The sequence below is a fragment of the Mucor mucedo genome, assembly GCF_025094135.1.
Source record: "Mucor mucedo strain NRRL 3635 chromosome Unknown EV154scaffold_235, whole genome shotgun sequence".
NCBI lineage: Eukaryota > Fungi > Mucoromycota > Mucoromycetes > Mucorales > Mucoraceae > Mucor > Mucor mucedo.
The window spans coordinates 1-19,695 of record NW_026252519.1 but is presented as its reverse complement, the minus strand read 5'-3'; the positions used below and the strand labels follow the sequence as shown (position 1 = coordinate 19,695).

The following is a 19,695-nucleotide window of genomic DNA, read 5'->3' as shown; positions in this document are numbered from 1 at the left end:
GGGGACATCGGTTTGGAATAGTGATTTTGTTAAGACTGCGGTAATCAATAACAGGGCGAAGAGAGCCATCCTTTTTCTTGACAAAGAAAACAGGAGCACCAGCAGGAGACTCAGATTTTTCAATAAATCCTTTGGTTAAATTTTCTTGAATATATTCATACAATGTGTCCATTTCTATTTTTGATAGGTTGTATAAGGGTCCAAAAGTCACTTCACTACCGGTCTTGATAGGGATGGTATGGTCATAGGGTCTATGCGGGGGTAGTCGATCAGCTTCTTTTTTTGAAAATACAATACTAAAATCTTGATATTTATTTGGTAACAGTTGTGTCGTGATGTTTTCATATTTGTTTGTGTTTATGGCGCAAATAATAGGTGCAGATTTTGGTTGTGGAACGTTAAAATGTTTTAAAATCGGTGTATTGAGTTGTTTTGCAAGTTTTTCCCTTTTTCCTTTTTTCTCGTTCATTTTTAAAAAGTCATAAGAATACTCAGAAGAATGATTTATTTCATTGGAAGAAGTAAAAATATTATCTGTATGTGAAGGGGTTACAAGGGTTGTACTATCGTTAATCGAGTCACTAATTTTTTCATCGTCAATTGTAATCACATCGGTCGTTGTTGTATCTAGTTTAGTGGCGAGGCATCCACGAAGAAGACAGGTCATCACCATCGTTCCGGACTTCCAGTCAAAAGCAGGGTTGTGGCGTACTAGCCAATCTTGACCGAGAATAATAGGGTGAGCAGCAGAGTCGAGGTGCTTCAAAGTAATATATTCTTGGTGGTGTGTATCATTAATTTTCATAAATAAAGAAGATTCTTTATCTGTCGTATGTACGGAGTTGTCTGCTAATTTGTATGAGGTCGGTATACCAGTATGATAGGGGAGACCGCTTTGAGTTACGATGTTGGATGAGATGAACGAACTAGAGCTTCCAGAGTCGACGAGAGCAAAAACAGAGACACAAATACCGCTAATAGATACTGTTACAGGTATAACAATGAGACCCGATACTTCGCTTTCAGTAACATAATTAATGTCGAGAGCATTGGATTTGTTGATACTTTCCTGTTTTTTGGATACTTGATGTAAATACTGTACCAATAATTTGTCTTTTGGGGTTTTTACGGCCTTCACTAAATTTAACTGGGGGTCGATGCTTGTAATAGCGTGTAATTGGGTGTCGGTTTCCAAGTTGGTTTCATCATATGATTCATTAGTTAATATGGTTGATATTGTTTCAAAGTTAGATCGATGGGGTTGGTTATTTATCTTGTTTGGGCAGGCAGCTGTAAAATGTCCAGGAAGTCCACAGTATAGGCATAGATTATTTTTACGTCGTCTATCTTTTTCCTCAGGTGAAATAGGGCCACGACGAATGTTGTTGTTGTGGGGTGAATAGGATTGTGTTTTGTTTTCCGTTTTAATCTCGTACGTGGGATAACCGACATGATTGATTTCCATTGGGGTAGGTTGAGTGGGTTGAGGTTGTCTAATGATTCGAGTTGGTGATTGTTGTTTTTGTTGTACTCTTGCATAATGTCGATTATCAATTTCAATTGCCTTAGCTATCATCTTGTTCAATTCCTTAATGGGTGAGAGTCGGGCAAGTTCATCTTTAACATGGTCCTTAAGGTTCAGCACGAATTGAGATACCAAGGCATCGTTATTCCAAGTCAATTGCATGCTCAATCTTCGGAAGTCTGTTGCGTATCGAGCTACAGAGCCCACTTGTCGCAGGGCACGGATAGATGATTCAGAATTAATAATTGGATTAGAGTCACCAAAGGCGTGATATAGGATTTGCTTGAAGTTTTTATAATCGTTTAAAATTTCCAATTCTTTATCAGTGTCGATATCTTTGATAAATGGTTCAATGTATGAAAGGGCATTTCCTGCTAAACAACCAATGGTGTAGTGAACCTTCTTGTTGTCCGAAGCAAAACGTACGTCGTCGGCAGCAAATACAACTGAGAGTTGAGAAAAAAATGAATTTATGTACGACGTTTGACCAGTGAAAGGTACGGGAGGTTTGATACGGATGGAATTTGTTTGTTGGGTTACGGATTTATGTTGATAATTTTCGGCTATATATGCATGGATCTCTGCACCTAGATCGGCTACATGTTGTTGACAGTTGCTGATAATAGTTGCAGTGTTGGATTCAATGGCATGGAGTCGTCGAGCAAGATTGTTAATTATAGGTGCTCTCAAGGTAAAATTCGGAATGGTGATCGAGCCTTTTTTGGGAGTGTACCCCATTTCTTAAATTAGACAATAAAATAAAATTCAATGATCAGGTGATGACGTGACAGCTTTTCACTTTCGAATCTACTAAAGGACCAACGTGATTTATTAAATCAAAGAAAATAAAAAATAAAATATTTCCTTTTCGCTTATCTTAATTTTTTTAAAGTACCTATTTAACATGAACCCAATTGACGAAACTTTCTTCGACATGATGCAAGAACAACTTTGGATGGAAGATGACGCTGAACATTTCGAAGACGAAGATCAATATTTCGATGCCTTGGTGGACGAAATTAGTGCAATGGACGAAGAGTACGATTTGGAAGAGCAAATGCTTGAACAAGAGGTAGCCATTGCCGAAGAGCGCGTTGTTGCAGACTTTGCCCGCACCCAAGGCAACCAAGATGTCTTTTCCTTGTTTGAACTTTGGATCAGGGAAACAATTTTACATGCAACCACTCTTGTCAACTATGACATTTTTTATTATATTTTTATAAGCAGCCCTTGGATGATGACCAGAGAAGTCCACAGAAGGGTTGTTAGAACCGAGCGTATGGACACGTATGAAACTTACTGGACAATCAAGCACCCTAACCTGTCAGATGATCGTAACAGCCGCCACAGTTATAGAGCCCATTATCGCGTTAACAAGAGTACCTTTGAGTGGCTCGTCAATCGTTTAAGTAGATGTTCTGCTTATCTTGGATCAATTTTGCGAGGTGGATACTCTGTGGAAGTCCAGGTTGCGTGTGTGCTTTGGAGATTTGCCAACACCCATTTTGGTTATCGCATTGCTGAAACACATCTTGGAGTAACTGCCGGATCGTTCAATAATTTCACAAACAGATTTATTGATGCCATGTTGGAGATTACTCCCGAAATTATAACGTGGCCTATCGACGACAGAGATAGAGCTTTGAACAATGCTCGTGAGTTTTCAGAACTTGGTGGACCTGATGCCACGAGACTTTCTGGTGTACTAGGTGCGATTGATGGCAAGCTGGTCGTCATTCAAAAGCCAGCAATTAACGGAAATGCATATGTCGATAGAAAGAGCCACGCATCTATGAACTTAATGGCCATATGCGATGCCCGTACTCGGTTTATGTATGTAAAAACTGGGCATTCCGGTAAGTTCGTATGGAAGGATAAAAAATGATATAGCAGCTTACCGTTTGTTATTATATTAAGGCAGAAACCATGATGCCCGAGTGTTTACTAGCAGTGTGATCTATCATAAACTTTTGTTTGATGCGGCCAGATGGTGTCCCGCAAACACTTATATTTTGGGAGGTAAACTCATTAATCATACCATAGTGTACAGATTATTAATGATGTGACCTAGATTCGGCTTACCCTTTGCTGCCAAACCTCATTGTTCCATTTCATGGCCGACGTGAAAGCACTGCAGAAGAAAAGATTTTCAATGAAATCTTTTCTAGTTCTCGCATAAAAATAGAACATGCATTTGGTGGACTCACATCCCGGTGGAGATTCCTTTGGAAGCATTTGTATATGCTTAGTGTTGATAGAATGGCCAAAACTATCATATCTTGCTGTGATTTACACAACATTTGTATAAATCAAAATGACATTGAAGAGGCAGTGTTGGATGGAGGATTAGATTTCGAGGGTTTTGTGGAGGCAGATCGCCGAAACCAGTATGAAAACGAGGTGAATTTTGAACCCCCTCTTCCTTTTGATGGTACCAGCGCTACCATCGACGCAGCCGGGATGCGCCGTCTTAAGGCAATGTCTATCTTAAGAAGAAACAATATCATGAGGGGAACAGATAGACTTTCATAGTTTTCAAAAGGTTTTAATGAATTAAAAATTTTATTTTATTTAATTAATTATTGTTGTCAGTAGAAGATGAACCATTAAGATTGGTATCACTATCACCTCTTCGAATGGCTGCGAATCTATTCAGGATAGTCTCCATATCAGACATACGTCTACGTCTATGCTCTTCCATGTCAGCCTCTCGTCTACTTCTTACTTCTTCGAACATACGGTATCTCTCTCTGGTCTCTTGTCGCCGTCTTGCTTGCATATCTTCCAGTGCAATTTGTCGATTACGACTGATACATTGCAACATGTTATCAACATCGAGAAGTCTTTGTTCTCGATCTTCCCTTTGTGATGCTGCCATGCGATCCATCATCTCTACACCAAGTTGGCGGGCACGTGCCATATGCTCGTCTGACAACTGACGAGCAGCTTCAATAGGATCAGTTGATGAAGACTGCTCACCAGAAGTTCGACTATTTCTCGATGTACGGGTAGATCTTGGTGGAGGTGGTGCAGAAGAAGGTGGAGGTGGAGGTGGTGCAGATGAAGGTGGAGGTGGAGGTGGTGCAGATGAAGGTGGAGGTGGAGGTTGTGCGGATGTATATGGAGGTGGAGGTGGAGGTGGTGCGGATGTATATGGAGGTGGAGGTGTGGATGAAGGTGGTGGTGGAGGTGTTGCGCCTGTCGATGTTGGTGGTGCTGCGGATGCTGATGTAGGTGTTGGTGTTGGTGTTGGTGGTTCGGTTGTTGGTGTTGAGGTTGGCACGGCTGTTGGTGTTGGTGTTGGTGTTGGTGTTGGTGCTGTTGCTGGTGTTGGTGTTGGTGCTGTTGCTGGTGTTGGTGCTGGTGCTGGTGCTGTTGTTGGTGGGGGAGGTGCGGATGCTGATTCAAAAAATGATGGCACTGCAGGTCCTTCGTTGTTGGTAGAATCTCTAGCAGGATATCGATCAGCAAATGCTTTCTGAATGACAAGTTGATCAACTTCTGTAGGTCCCAAGTATGTTGTTTCAGGGCCATCGGATCCAATAGCATTCATCAAATTGGCGTCGTTAAATCGTCTGTAAGATCGAATACCACTCTCTTGCATGTTGATGCTTTCGTAAATCACTTCAGGTTGGATGCTGGGATCATCCTGAGTAATCTTAGCAATTTCCTCGTAGTACGGCATGTTTGGAACAGTTCCACCAACTCCGGTTTCTCTTGCTGCATTTCTTACTCTGGTAAAACGCTGCTTCATGTCTGCCCACTTTCTTTGCATGCTTGTCTCACTAAAGTTTGTCAAAAAAGCCGTGATGACATCAGTGGTAGCATTCTCAGCTAACTTTTCCTTCAGCAAAGCAGCCGAATGTACCCAGATAAGCTGCTTTAAGGCAGTATCGCTTCTTCTCAGCAAGTAGCTGTAGGTACCAGCCATAATTTCGAGGAGGATACAAATAGCTACATCAGGCCATACATTGTAGGACCGTGAAGATAATTGTTCAGGCTCATCGTCATCATCAACGTTGGCGTTACTGTCAGCTTCGGTGTTGCCGTTGTCAACAGGAATGGTGTTTTGCTGAACGGTAGGATCGACAACAAACACAAAAGTGCCAGCGCGTCTGCCACGTCCACGTCTGCCTCCACGTCCATTTCCACGACCGCGTCCACGACCACGTACATTGTTGGGGGCATTGTTATTAGCTTCGGTATTGTTCATAGTAAGGTAAGTGATAAAATGTATTTGACAAATTAAAGGGAAAGAAAAATAAAAATAAAAAAACACTGGATTTAAAGAAGTTCGTTATTTTATCATTTCCTTTTCAAGTAAACTATTTTGAAAACAAGATCACTTTGATCATGTTTTTATTTGATTCCTTATATGTATATGTATTATTTTGCCCAAATTTAGCTCTACATTTCAGAGACTTTTTTCACTATTTTTGTATAAAAAATGGGCTATTTATTTTCGGTTTCCGATCTTGAGAGCACCTTATGTCATTTGCGGACATGTTTTGGGTTTCTAATTTTGGTAATTCAGTTTCTTCAATAATGGAGACCCGATGTAGGAGTTGCTTGAGTGTTTCGATTTGCTCTTCGGTCAATTCAGGCATAGTGGCAAATCTTTATTGGAGACGAGGTTAAACAAGAAACAGGGAACAGGGAACACGGCAAAGAAACGAGGTAAAAGGTAAAGAGGACCAAGTAGTTAGGTTTTTGATTCTGGATAATGTCAGAAACAGAACAAGAACAGAAAGAAGACTACTTGGTGACACGAGAGTCAGAGTAAAAATGATAAATAAAGAAGTTTATTTCAGAGAAGGGGGAGGGGTTAGGACTAAGATCCAGAATAACGTTTTTCTAATAAATAACTAGCATCTATTTATACTATTTCTTATACATGGGAAAAGCTACGATGGGTTTAAATTATAGATTAACAAGGGACTTTACGGAACAGATATCATGAGCAGATTATTTGACAAGGATGAGTAATTGAGATTCGACGAGTAATAGCAGGCTGGATTTAGTTGACATTGAATAATTAGATGGTTCGGGGAATATCTCTGATTTGACACGGGCGGGAAAACTGGATTGGGATATGAAGTAATAGATGATCGGAAAAAGGTTTACTAAGGTTGAGTCAGACAAGAGGCGGGAAATATATTGGAATACAGATTGGTGGTAGGTTTTACAAGGAATTCAGGAAGCGGGCAAGATATACAGATATGATTTTGGGTACAAGGTTTTACAGGGAGTTTGGTAGCGGACAAGGTATACTGATATTATTTTGGGTACAAGGTTTTACAGGGAGTTTGGTAGCGGACAAGGTATACTGATATTAGATTTTAGGACAAGGTTTCACAAGGGTTTAAAATCAAGGCATGATCTAGGACATGATGAAATGAGTTCATGACAGTCAAGGTTACTAGTCATTCCACTGTCTCGGCATGGTTTGATTGGGTTCGTAGTCATTTCGACAATTGTTTTCCGTCTGGTCTCCCAACTCACACGCAGGGTAACTCTAGAACTACTATTGATTATGTCTTTGGTCACCGATCTTTGGCTACTCGACTAGTGAACGGTATGAATCGAAAAGTCCCTTCCGCGTACTCTGATCATTGTCTACTCTCAATCGATCTTGTTCCTGCCCGTGTTGATATTGGTCCCGGTTGCTGGCGTTTTAACCCAACTTTATTGGATGATGCTGACTTCTTGGCGTTACTCGGCAAAACCGTGGCGGTCTTTTATGACTCAGTGTTATGTGTTGATAATCCGGGTGTCAGTCATGACGAAGGACCGGTCCCTGTTCAGGATATCTGGGAATCTCTTAAGTCATCACTTAAATGTTGTGCTCAAAACTATACTCGTGGTTCTAAACGTCGCTTCAAGAATAAGGTCGCGTCGTTACAACATGAGCGTACTCTTCTGCTAGCCAATGTCACCGGCGATAACGGCTCTTCCAGTAACGTAGATAAGAATATCAAACTTGATGAACTCGACCAGCTTATTGATACTGGGATTCGGAAAGAAACGCGTGAATGCATGCTTCGGTCTGCCACTCGCTGGCACGAGCTAGGTGAACGGAACAACAGATATTTCTACCGGGTGATCAAGGAGCGCCAGTCTAAGCAAACTATCCAGTCTTTGAAGTGTTCCTCTACTGACTTGGTCCTAGTAAAATCAGATGATATTATTCGGGAGGCAAGAGGTTTTTACCAGGCGCTATACACACCCGATTTAATTGATGATGCAGCTGTTGACTCTCTCTTGGCTAGTATCCCTGATGATGTGGTGTTATCCCCTGATGATTCTGAATCTTTGGTGGAACCTATTCTTATGGACACTCTTCAAGATCTGGTCAGTCACACTCCCCTTGGTAAAAGTCCAGGCTAAGATGGTCTTCCGTTTGAGGTGTACAAGTACCTGTTCAAAACTTCGGCTGACTTTCGTACCATGCTATTAGGAATTCTGAATGATGCACTCATAGGTGTGTATCCAATCTCTTGGCAACAGACTCGTATGGTTCTGCTCTATAAGAAAGGTGATCCAATGATGCTGAAAAACTGGCGGCCTTTGTCTCTAATCAACAGCGATGCTAAACTGTTTACGAAACTTCTGGCCAATCGTCTTAATGTGGTCCTGCCTCAACTAATCAATCCATATCAAACTGGGTTTATGCCAAATCGGTTAATCTCTGACAATGGCTGGCTAAACCAAACTTTTATGGCTAATGCTCGTAATGTAGATCCTGATCTTCCACAAGTCTCAGTTTTACTAGATCAAGAAAAAGCTTATGATAGGGTCCATCCGGATTATCTCCGCAAGGTTCTTCTTCGGTTTGGTCTTCCTTTGATATTGGTAGATTGTCTTGGTAGTCTGTTCTTTGGTACTGAGATATCTATATCCATTAATGGCTGGTTAGGTGTGCCTATTTCCCAGTCACGTGGTCTTCGACAAGGTGACCCTCTTTCGCCGCTCTTGTTTAACTTGGCCTTTGAACCTCTCCTTAGGTCAATTTTGTGTTGTGCTGATCTTTCTGGTGTTTCTCTGCGTAGTGGTATAGCTGGGTCGAGTTCATCGCCGATTGTGCGTCCGGTATGGCTGGATACTCCTTCATCCTCCGATCGCGAATTTATTAGCCAATCTGTGTTGAATCCACCTCCCCGGCTTAAGCTTTTGAGTTATGCTGATGACTTAGAGGTTTTCCTTTCTGGTCCTGGTGAATGGGATATCCTGTTGGATCTTCTTCGATCTTATGGATCTGCTTCTAATGCCAAGGTTAATCTTGACAAAACTGTCGTCCTATCTTTGTCGGGTGTTCGGCATGCTTGTTGGGTAGACATCACTAATTCCGCCAAGGTCGAATGGCATGATTCCTCTTCTGTGGGTTCGGTCCGGTATTTAGGCTATCCTCTATATCATACAACGAGTCAGTTGGAATCATTTTTGGAAGATATTCGGGTCAAGATACTTCGGCACACACAAATGCTTCGTGGTCGGCCCCTCTCTTTGCGTGGTTCTGGCCTGGTAGCTAATTCTCTGCTTCTTAGTCGTCTCTGGCATCTTCTTCGAGTGGTTCCTATACCAACTAAGTGGCTTGACTCGGTTAAATCTATTGTTCGTGGCTACCTCTTATCTTTCTGGCCTAGGCCTGCAATGTCTACTCTGACCTTACCTCGTAAATTTGGTGGTGTTGGCCTTATTGACATTCATGATCAAAGCTTTAGTCTTCATCACATATATGTGCAACGTTTAGTGTCTGGTCCCACTCCAACCGACATTGTCTCTCCCTGGATAGTTCGATGCTTCCAAATATACTCTGGTCATTCCTCCATTTTACCATGGTTCATGTTTCCCACCATGTTTACGTCAAGTCTGCAACCTATTCCAGCTATGACTCATCTTTCTGGTTTACTGGCAAAATTACCGACACTGGAACTCTCTTCTACTTGGTGCTTCCGTTGGTACTTGGATCTTCCTTTGCAATGTGTTATTTCTGTATCCACGGCCGTCAATGGTCGGGCTCCCACCTTAGTTCCATCAAGTATTCCACTTCGGTATCTGATATCTGATATCTACTCCTGGGATCAAGAAGAAGGTAGTCTGGTTCATAATCACGTGTCTACCAAGCCAAAGGTTCGTGAGACTATTCGGGCCTTGTTCCCCCTTGAAGGTTGGTTTGCTGCGACTGGCTTTTTGCCCAATGCCATGCTTCCTCAGGCCCAGCGTGATCTTCTAACGCCTAGTTGGTTACCTGACCTCTCCAAATGGTGTGTGCCAAATGGTCCCTGGAACTTTAGTACTGTCGCTGGTACCCTCCCACGTGAACTTCGGTGGTTTTGGCATCAGGATCATTCCAAGTTTGATTATCCTCCTAAGGTCCCGGAGATTGTACCAACACGATGTTTGCTGAAACCTGTTTTGTGGCGTCGTTTCTGGACTCTTAATTTGACCAGTAAGGCTTTTACACCTTGGTGGCGGTTACTACAAGACTGTATTGGATATCGCGCTAAGCTACATAGATGGTCTCCTTTGAAGTTTCCTAGTGCTACCTGCCCTATATGCCTAGTGTCTTCCTCAGAAGATCTATTTCACTTTGTGGTCGGCTGTTTTGATAAATGGCAATTTTGGTGCAACGTCATTTCGCTTCTTGAAATAGGTGACGACTTTCAAAACGAATACGACGTCTGGTCTGGCATGGTCTCTCTTTGTTCTATTAAATCCAAACGTCTAAAGCCTGATATTCTGGTTCTATTAGGCTCAGCTTTTAGTACACTTTGGAAATACCATTGGCAGTGTGTTATGGAAGATGGCCTATGGAGCTCTCACGCAGCTTTTATCATGTTCCAACAAGACCATTCTGTTCTTATTGCTTCGGCCTTGGCAAAGTCAACAGTTCCAAAGATTTGTTTAGTCACGCCTTCGGGCTAATTTATACTATGTACATAATTTAATAAACTTACAGTTCATACAAAAAAAAAAAAAAAAAAAAAAAGGTATTTGCATCCAAAAACTTGTTTCGACGATATCTCGGTGAATTCTATCCATCCATCGAAATTGAGCTTTCTTTCGCTTAAAGAATTTTTACAAAAGGTATTTGCATCCATACTCTTGTTTCAACGATATCTCGGTGAATTCTATACATCCATCAGAAATTTTTATTGCATTCGATTCCTCTCTATCGGTTCTATCGTTTTTATTTATTACGCTCCCCTCCATCTCTTCGATCTCAGCGTTTATCGCGACATTTAACCAATCCGGCAAAGATTTCAACATTCTCAATTCTCAATCTCCAATTTTAATTTTCTTTCTGGATTATTAAACAATGGCAGAAAATCTTCACAATTCCTGGGCAACAATCGTGTCCCGTGGTAATTCCAAGAAAGTTGTTCGTCCTTTATCTGTCCCTAAAAATGTGGACTCTCAATTCAAGTTACAAAGTAAGGTCATCTACCAAAGTGAAGACCTTGAAGGCCTCATCAGAATGCAGAAGGCTACCGAAATAGTGAAACAGGCCCTGACACCTGACTCCGCTCTTTTCTCCATTCCTGCTTCGTTAATCCAACATCGTACCGAAGCATATAAGCTTATTGAAACGCAATGTGGTCCTGTCCATGGTTTCCGGCCAATCAGTAATTATGGTTCCAGCTTAGATGGTGATCATTTGATTGAAGCCAAATTTGTTGATGACTCAAGTTTTGACAAGGCAATTTCTTCTGGTGTTACAATCAAGAACACCGGTATCAAAGGAACCCATTCAAATGGTAGCGAAGTGGAGAAGCTTGCCCACGTGAAGATATCACTTTTATATATTCCTGATAAGGAGGATTTTCTTGAAAAGTTAATGAGGTCTCTTCTTGTTTACGGAGAAGTCTTACAAGTCAAGGAGTACACTTGTGGTGGATATTTCGAAGGCGAATTATCACTGATACTCGATACGACTACCGGTTATTCTGATGATGATAATGGAGAGTATGCCAATGAGCCGCTGTCGAATAATTTATATTTGTTCGAATGGGATTGTTTTGCTTCGGCATCCTTCAAAGGTGCCCCTATCGTTTGTCATTGGTGTCACCACGCCGGTCACATACGCTCCAAATGTCCGGAATTGGCAAAAACCAAGTGCTTCGCTTGTCAAGGTTATGGTCATACCGCGAAATTTTGTAAAAAGAAAACGTTTCAGCCAGTGCAAGTCCATACTCCTAAGGAGGAATCTAATATCGAGCTGCCTACGATTGTTGAACAGGTTATCTCCGATTCTGATACAGACCTGTCAGATGCGTACCAGCCTTCGAAGATTGCTGAAAGTGGTTCTTCAACGTCTAAGTACGCCAGAACAGTAGAAACGGTGTCCATGGAAATTGAAGAAGACGAGGGTACATTACCGGTGACAGTTCCGACTTCCCATTTGGCTGGTAAAATGTTTGATGGTGGAAGAAAAATGCTAGGACAAAAGCGTTCCATTTTGGGTAAACAGAAGGATATCAAGCAAAACTCCAAAGGTCCTGCTCCTAAGTTAGTTGTCCAGACGCAACATGCTCTTAAAGGTCACAAAATGTTTACGAAGACAAAGGTTGCTAAACCGAAATAGTTTAGCTTTCCCTTTTTTACTTCTATATCTAACTTGCTAAATAAACTCACTGTTAATACAAAAAAATATCACATAAAATTTTAAAAATGAACCAAACACCTGTCAACATTCAGCCTACACCTCAACAAACTGAGGAACTGGAAACAACTCCACGTCTGTCTGCAGCTACCCCTAAACCCCAGGGAAGCTCCACGACTAATAGTCTTCCTGGTGTTAAAGACAAGATCCCGAATGCAAAGAGCTGGATCAATGACTACGATAGTAATGGCAAGTGCTCTAAATATATTGTGGTTGAATGGATGCTAGTAGGAGAAAATTGGAGTAAATTAAGCGGATGTGAGAGTCAAAACCCAGGTGAAGCCGAAAGCCAAACAGCTATGGCAAAAAAGTTAGCCCAAATCCTCGTCAACAGAGGACATCGTGAAAGAAGTACAAAAAGTATCATAGAGACGATTAGATATCTGAAAAAATCATTTACCGCTACTTACAAGACAGTAACCGCTACTGGATATGGTGTTGATCCTGCTGTTGATGGTAACGTCACTGTTGAAGGTAGGAAGAAAACTACTAACAGCTAACTATTATGCCGTTAAATTTGTTTAACTTACTATATCTAAACTTTAAGAGAAAACCACCCATTTGTTTAAGTGGTATTATGATCTTCTCCCTTTACTTGGCTCGGATCCACTTGTAACTGGTGAAGGAATGCAGTCAAATGGGAATATCGTCAGTGGGACTCCTGATTTAAGTGCGTATGATGAACAGCCTGATCATGAAGACGATGTTCATTCAACTAACATGGATGATGTTGATGATGTCAACTTGGATGATGATGATGATGATGATGGTTTACCCCTCTCTTCCACTAGCTCACCTTCGCCTAGACAAAGTAGATGAAAAAAGGGGAGTCTTAATGAGTGCATTACCGACTTCTTTGAGAGAAAAAAAAGCATCTAAGAAATATGAAGATCGCGAGGACGACCTATTGGAGTTCCAAAGAGAAAAGAGAGATGACGAGAGAGTAGCAATGATATTCGAGAGACAAAAGCAATGGCTGCTTTTAAATAAAGAACTTCGAAAGGAAGAAAAAGGATCTGAAGGATATGAAACCATAAAGAATTTCATGGAAGACCTTGCAGATTATTAGCCTATTTCTTTTTTAAATAAATGTTTATTATTTTTGAGCGTTGTTATGCAATATATCATTCTTCAACGGATTTCTTCTGAAATTTAAACTACTATCATCATCTGACCTATTCTGCGAACTACTGATGAATCTCCTATGTCCATTGGCCTCTCTGAACTCCTCTATGTCAGTTGAATCTTTTAAAAGTAAATTATGCATAGTGCAACAAGCACGAATCAATCTTCCTGCTTCGATCAAAGTTTTTCTGTCACGAATTGTAATACAAAGCTCTTGAAGGCTTTGGTAATTTCCTTTAAGAATTCCATTGCAATGTTCAATTGCGATACGAGTTAGAGCTACGTACAAATTAAATTTCTTTATTTCTTCTTTTGTAGCCTGTACTGAACCGGTTCTGTATGATGAGATGACAGTCGAGGTGACACTGTATGCACTATCAGCTAATATATATTCACCAGGGGAGAAATGTCTATGTGGGGATTTGGCCAGACTTGCTGCCTGATAAACATTATTATCATGAATAGCGCCAGGACATCCAGTGACACAAACACAAATTATTCGTTTGTGATCACAAACGAGCATTGTAGAGATACCATACGCACGTTTATAAGAATAAAAATTATTCTTGGCATAGCTGGGACTACGCTCGGTTCTTATAAATGTACCATCGACAAATCCGACGCATGACTTGAAGTGGTTTCTTTCGCCTATCTTCTTTGATATATGTTCCCTTTCTTCCGCCGCTGGCCAGTAAACATACTGACTTTCTTTAGCCAAAATTGCATTTATGGTTCTCTTGGTGCAATTGATCACAGTACCTTCTACTTTCAATGTTAGATCATAATAAATCTGAGCGTTTTTTTTTTGTCATACCAGAAACACCAAAGTAATCGGATACCTGCGTGATCGAAGCAGCATTTTTTTTACATCCCAATCGATGAAAAGTGATCAAAAAATGGAGCTCAATTTTCTCTTTCGTGAAGTTCTCGAACTCCTCATAATCACCAAAAGCTCTGACTGCGTCTTTGAAGGCTTCTTTACTCATCCTTATTTTACTTTTAAAGACACTTTCTCTACCTTCGTTTAATAAATCGAGATATGTGCCAGTACGAATACGAGTACCCCAGTTTTTTTTCAGGCTGTATCTTTCGGTTTGTAAAGCAAGGTAAAAAGCTGCCATTGGTTCCAGATTCTGTTTTTTTATCGCGATTATGCGACGATCTACTTCGGTCGACTTGGTTTCTCGTTCATATTTTGTAATGAAGAAAAACAGCATTTTTTTTAACGTCTTCCATGAGACGTTTTTTAGTTGACAAGAGAGGCATAATAATAATAAAAGTGTTGTTGAAGTGGAAAAGACTAAAGTAATAAATTATGTCATGCTTGATAGCCTTACATCATGTAGCGAAATACCAAAATGTTATTGGACGTAAAAAAAGCTGGAATAAATTTTTATTTTTCTTGAGCACTTTTTGCTCCAGCAAATTTAAGAAATCACAAAAAGAAATCAGAGAATGCTTGGCCAATAGAATTTATCTAAATTTGCTGGAACCTGTGTCAGATATAATTTTAGACTAAGCTCTGTACAACTTCAATTTAGATATAACCATTTCACAAAACTAAAATTCAATAAAGATCATCTTTGATTTACTATACTTAACTTTACATAAGCACATCTATTAAAATCCTTCTGACACCTGGAGGCTCGAAGTTGTCGGAGTACAATTCAGATACATATATATATTTCTTAATCATACAAAACAATAAAGACTATCTTTTATCTACTACTCCACTCTCGTATATATCTTACTTAATACAAGATCAGACCCGACAAACTTACTTGAGCGTCCCTACTGTCACTGTCGGGTCTGATATAAGTGTTACGCTTAGTTATAGATATTTAAGTAGAGTAGTAAAAGAGTTATTCGTTTTATTGAATGATTGATCTGACATATTTATAACTATCTAAAAGCAGTCACGACAATACCCCCTTCCCAAAAAGAGCTTCATGTACGGAAAAAAAATTATGAATTCATAATTTTATCTTTTGCTCTGGCTGTGCGAGGGATATACCAAGATTTGTTGATTGGGGAACCATCGTATTTAACGGGGTGTAACCTATCAGTGTGAACCCAGGAGGAGTATACTTTTCCGTCGACTTCCTTGATCTGGTATGTGTTGAAATCCAAGTTACATTTTAACACCTGATATGGACCCATCCAGTTAAATTCGAGTCCTTTCTTGCTTTCATGTCTAAGCATCACGTAGTCGTTGATCTGAACTCTTGAGTTTGTTGACCTTTCAGGGCATCATCCCACTTGACTTTATCTTTTTCGGCTTGAATTCTTAATCGATCTTCGGCTTGAAATCGATTCTCTCGCAGGTACCTTAGGTGAGTGAGAGCATCTTCAGCAATTAGCTCCGGATCTTCTTCAGTAAGTGGATCCATGAAAGGACGAAGTGGATCACCAGGCAAAACCGGATTAACGCCGTATGTCATGTAAAAAGGACTAAGACCAGTTGTGGCATGCTTGCGAACACGACAAGCGAAAAGAGCAGTTTCCATGAATTCATCCCAGCTGTGAACTTCACCCTTCACATATTTCGTTAGCATGTGCTTGAACGTCTGGTTGAGTCGCTCACACTTTGAATTCGTACGAGGATGGAACGCACTGGTAAAAATATGATGCGTTTTTAATTTTTGCATGTACTGTTTCAATATTTTTGACATGAAGTTGGCACCACGATCTGTTACAATTTCCACAGGACAAGAAAAACGCATCACAATTTCTTCATATATAAACTTGACTATTTCAGAAGCAGTAGCAAAGGGGAGAGCTTTTGCAATAGGCCAATTTGTGTTGTAGTCAACAGCCATAATGATCCATTTGTTGCCATTTTTTGTAAGCGGTAATTCGCCAATAAAATCCAAATGCCAGCGAGAGAATGGCGGAGGTACTTCCAAAGGTTTCATGGGAGCATGGTGTACGTCCTTTTCCTTTCTAGAGTGCAATTGGCATTCAGGACATTGAGCTAACCAATTAGATATATCACTGGACATTTTTGGCCACCAAAATCTTGTTTTCATCAATTGGGTGACAGTAAGTTTTCCTTGATGCCCAAAACCACGGTGAAAATCTTCAACTAAATCAGCACGTCGTTTAAATGGAATGAACTTGATTAGTTTTTCATTATTAGAGTCGATTGATTTCTTCCAAACATGGCTGTCTTTTGCTACAAAATTATTTCGTTGTTGAACTAGTTGTTTTTTGAGATTATCAGGCCAAGAATCTTCATCATGGAAATAGAACAAAGGCCAGTCTTGCAAGGGGTCAGTTATCAACGGGTCATCAAATTGACGGGTTTTCTCAGAAATAATAGCTGCACATACTTCAGGAGATTCGTATAGATACCTGGGCTCGAATGACTTAACATTGGGAACACAATCGGGACCTTCCTTCCTACTTAAACTGTCCGGTACTATTTGGTCGACACCTTTTTTGTAAATGATTTTGGGTGAGTACTGACTTAGTTCGGCCATCCATCTTTCGAGGCGAGGTGAAATTTTTGCAGAATCGTTGTAGTACTTGAGAGGTAAATGATCAGTATAAACTTCATAATCGTTACCATCTATAAAACAGCGCCATGTTCGGAGACAATGCAGAATAGCTAAATATTCTCGCTCTTGAGCCGGATATGCTCTCTCTGGAGTACTGAATTTGTGAGATTCGTATGCAACAGGTTTCCATTTATTATCATCATTGGGGTCTTCTTGGAGTAAGACACCGCCACACATATAGTCAGAACTATCGCATTCAATTCTCCATCGATTCGTCATGCAAGGTGTGAGTAACACAGGAGCAGATGTGATCATTTTCTTGATTTCATCAAAAGCTGCTTGGCATTCCAGAGTCCAATTTATACCTCGTTGTTTATGACCACCACCTCTGGTAAGATCAGTAATAGGAGCCGCTACGCCAGCAAAAGACGGGAGAAAACATTTGTAGTATTGACACATGCCAATAAATTTTCGAATATCTTGAACTGTTTTCGGAATAGGCCACGATAAAATCGCCTCCACCTTCCGCTTAGACGGGCTGATACCAGCATTAGCAATGATGTCATATCCAAGAAATGTGAGTTGTTTATGGTTAAACTTGCACTTGTTACGATTGACTACCAAACCAGCATCAGCTAATTTCTTCATTACCATATGGACATGCTGCTTGTGAACGTTAATATCTTTATCTTTGGTAAAAATAAGAACATCATCGATATAAACAATGCATATCTTATCAATATACTCATGTAACACTGAATTCATCATTTTCATAAATTGAGCACCGCTATTCTTGAGACCAAACGGAATGACTTTCCAACGAAATTGACCATATCTTGTAGTGATTGTTGTTTTTTCGGAGTCCTTTTCAGTCAATCTTTGCTGATGAAAACCACTTTGCAAATCGATGGAACTAAAATACTGAGCACCATGTAACTGTTCGAGGCACTCATCAATTCGGGGTACAGGTATACGCTGAGAAATGGTAGCCTTATTTACCGAACGAAAATCACAGACCATTCGGAGTTTCGGTGGTTGTCCTTCAATAGCAGCCGGGCTTTTTACAAAAAGAACGGGAGTACCATATTGCGAAGAGGTTGGTTCCAATAATCCTTGTTTTAATAAGGTATCTAGTTGCCGTTTCAGTTCGCGAAGTTCTATAGGACTCATTTTATATGGAGGCTTGGCATCGATTTTTACATTGGGATCCAAAACAATCATATCTTCAACAGAATCACGCATAGGTGGGAGGCTATCAATAACTCCTTTAAACACCGTCGGATAGGCTGCAGCAAATTCATCAATCCATTCCTGATTTATAATTTCCTCGGCAGATCTTTGTATCGTATCAGAAGCAGGAGTATTGACCATAACTAAAAGATCATGTCGCTCATCCATTTTCGAAAGATCGATCAAATAACATTCATCAACTTTACCTTTTTTAAGCAATCGATCCAATTGTTTAGCAGTAATAAGAAAATCCATATCAAGCGGTGCAGCAGTATCAGTTTGTACATCAGGGACCGGATCTATTTTAGCCATTGATTGTACCATATGCAGTTGCAACGGATTGATGACAGTTACTTGATTAGGATTGTTACCTACACGGATTTTCCATTGTCCGGAGAACCAATCGGGAACAGGTTGTACTTGAGATAACCATGAACGACCTAAAATGACATCAAACTTTGTACCAAAAACATATGCCTCAATTCTGTCAGTATAACCATTTAAAGCAATAGAAAAAGACGCAATTGAGTTGATTGCTGTTTGTTGGCCATTTGCTGTTTCTACTGTTTGACCTTGGATGGTAGGTTTGACATTTGATACAAAAGGCAATAATCTAGGATGGATATAATTGGCACTTGCACCTGAATCAATTAAAACAATGCATGGGTGACCATTGACGAGAATCCGATAAAGCGGCAATTTGTTTTGTACATTTTCAGCATGGAGCAAGAAATCAATATCTTTTTGTATGATTGCCTGGTTAACATTCAATGGCTTGACAAAAGAAGCAGAGGACGGTAACACAGAATATAATAATAAATCATCATTCGAATATTGGGCAGAAGAATCTTTATTACTATGATTATTTAAACTATTATTGGCAGGAGGATTTCCTTGAATTGGAGCGGGGCCTGGTTGATAGTTTTGTTCTTGAGGGGGATAATAATCATTCTGTGGGTAATATCCATCATATTCATAGTACTGATCGTTCGATTCATGCATATAGTGCAATTCGGCATTACCTCGTCGACAATTATATTGAAGATGGCCCACCATGCCACAGTTGTAACAAGATCGGCTTTCACCACCATTCATAACACCTCGGAAACCACCGCGAAAACCACCACGAAAACCACCACGAAAACCACCACGAGAGGAACCAAAAGAACTACCACCACGAGAGGGACCAAAAGAACCACCACGAGAAGAGCCAAAAGAGCCACCACGAGAACCACGATAACCACCACGAGAACCACGAAAACCACCACGTCCACCATTGTTGTTCACATAATTCAAAACTTCCCGGGCAATCGTGACCGAAAGATCCATAGGTTCAGGCATCGACGAATCGGATGCAAAAGAAGGAATCGATGGTAGATTTCCATGTTCATTACGGGCCGATTCAAATGTGTACGCCGATTGAATTACCTCGTCCATCGATGGACATAAGTCACCACGGTAGAGGCTTCGTAATTGGATGCGGGCGTCTTTATTTTTCAAACCACGGATAAATTTTGCAACAGCTTCATCATCAGTCATTCTGGGAATTCCTAGTTTCAGATTCATAAAGTCTTGAATGTAACTGGAGATGTTCGTGCGCTGTTGTAATTCTTCCAGTTTATCTCGAAAAATCTGTGCAGAATTAAGAGGTT

The 19,695-nt window shown here is 40.4% G+C and overlaps 2 protein-coding genes across 2 annotated transcripts; one reads left to right on the top strand and one right to left on the bottom strand.

Annotated features, from left to right (window-relative positions):
- Positions 1-4,100: 4,100 nt before the first annotated feature.
- EV154DRAFT_571577 (uncharacterized protein) lies at positions 4,101-5,738 on the bottom strand (the record flags this gene model as incomplete). Its single annotated transcript, XM_051606275.1, has 1 exon — positions 4,101-5,738. The coding sequence occupies one exon, from the start codon at positions 5,736-5,738 to the stop codon at positions 4,101-4,103; it is 1,638 nt and encodes a 545-aa protein (XP_051450652.1).
- Positions 5,739-10,844: 5,106 nt separating this feature from the next.
- Positions 10,845-12,110, top strand: EV154DRAFT_607909 (uncharacterized protein; the record flags this gene model as incomplete). The annotated part of the gene is made up of 1 exon (XM_051607640.1): positions 10,845-12,110. One exon carries the CDS (start codon positions 10,845-10,847, stop codon positions 12,108-12,110), a length of 1,266 nt encoding a protein of 421 aa, XP_051450651.1.
- Between the last annotated feature and the right edge of the window lie 7,585 nt (positions 12,111-19,695).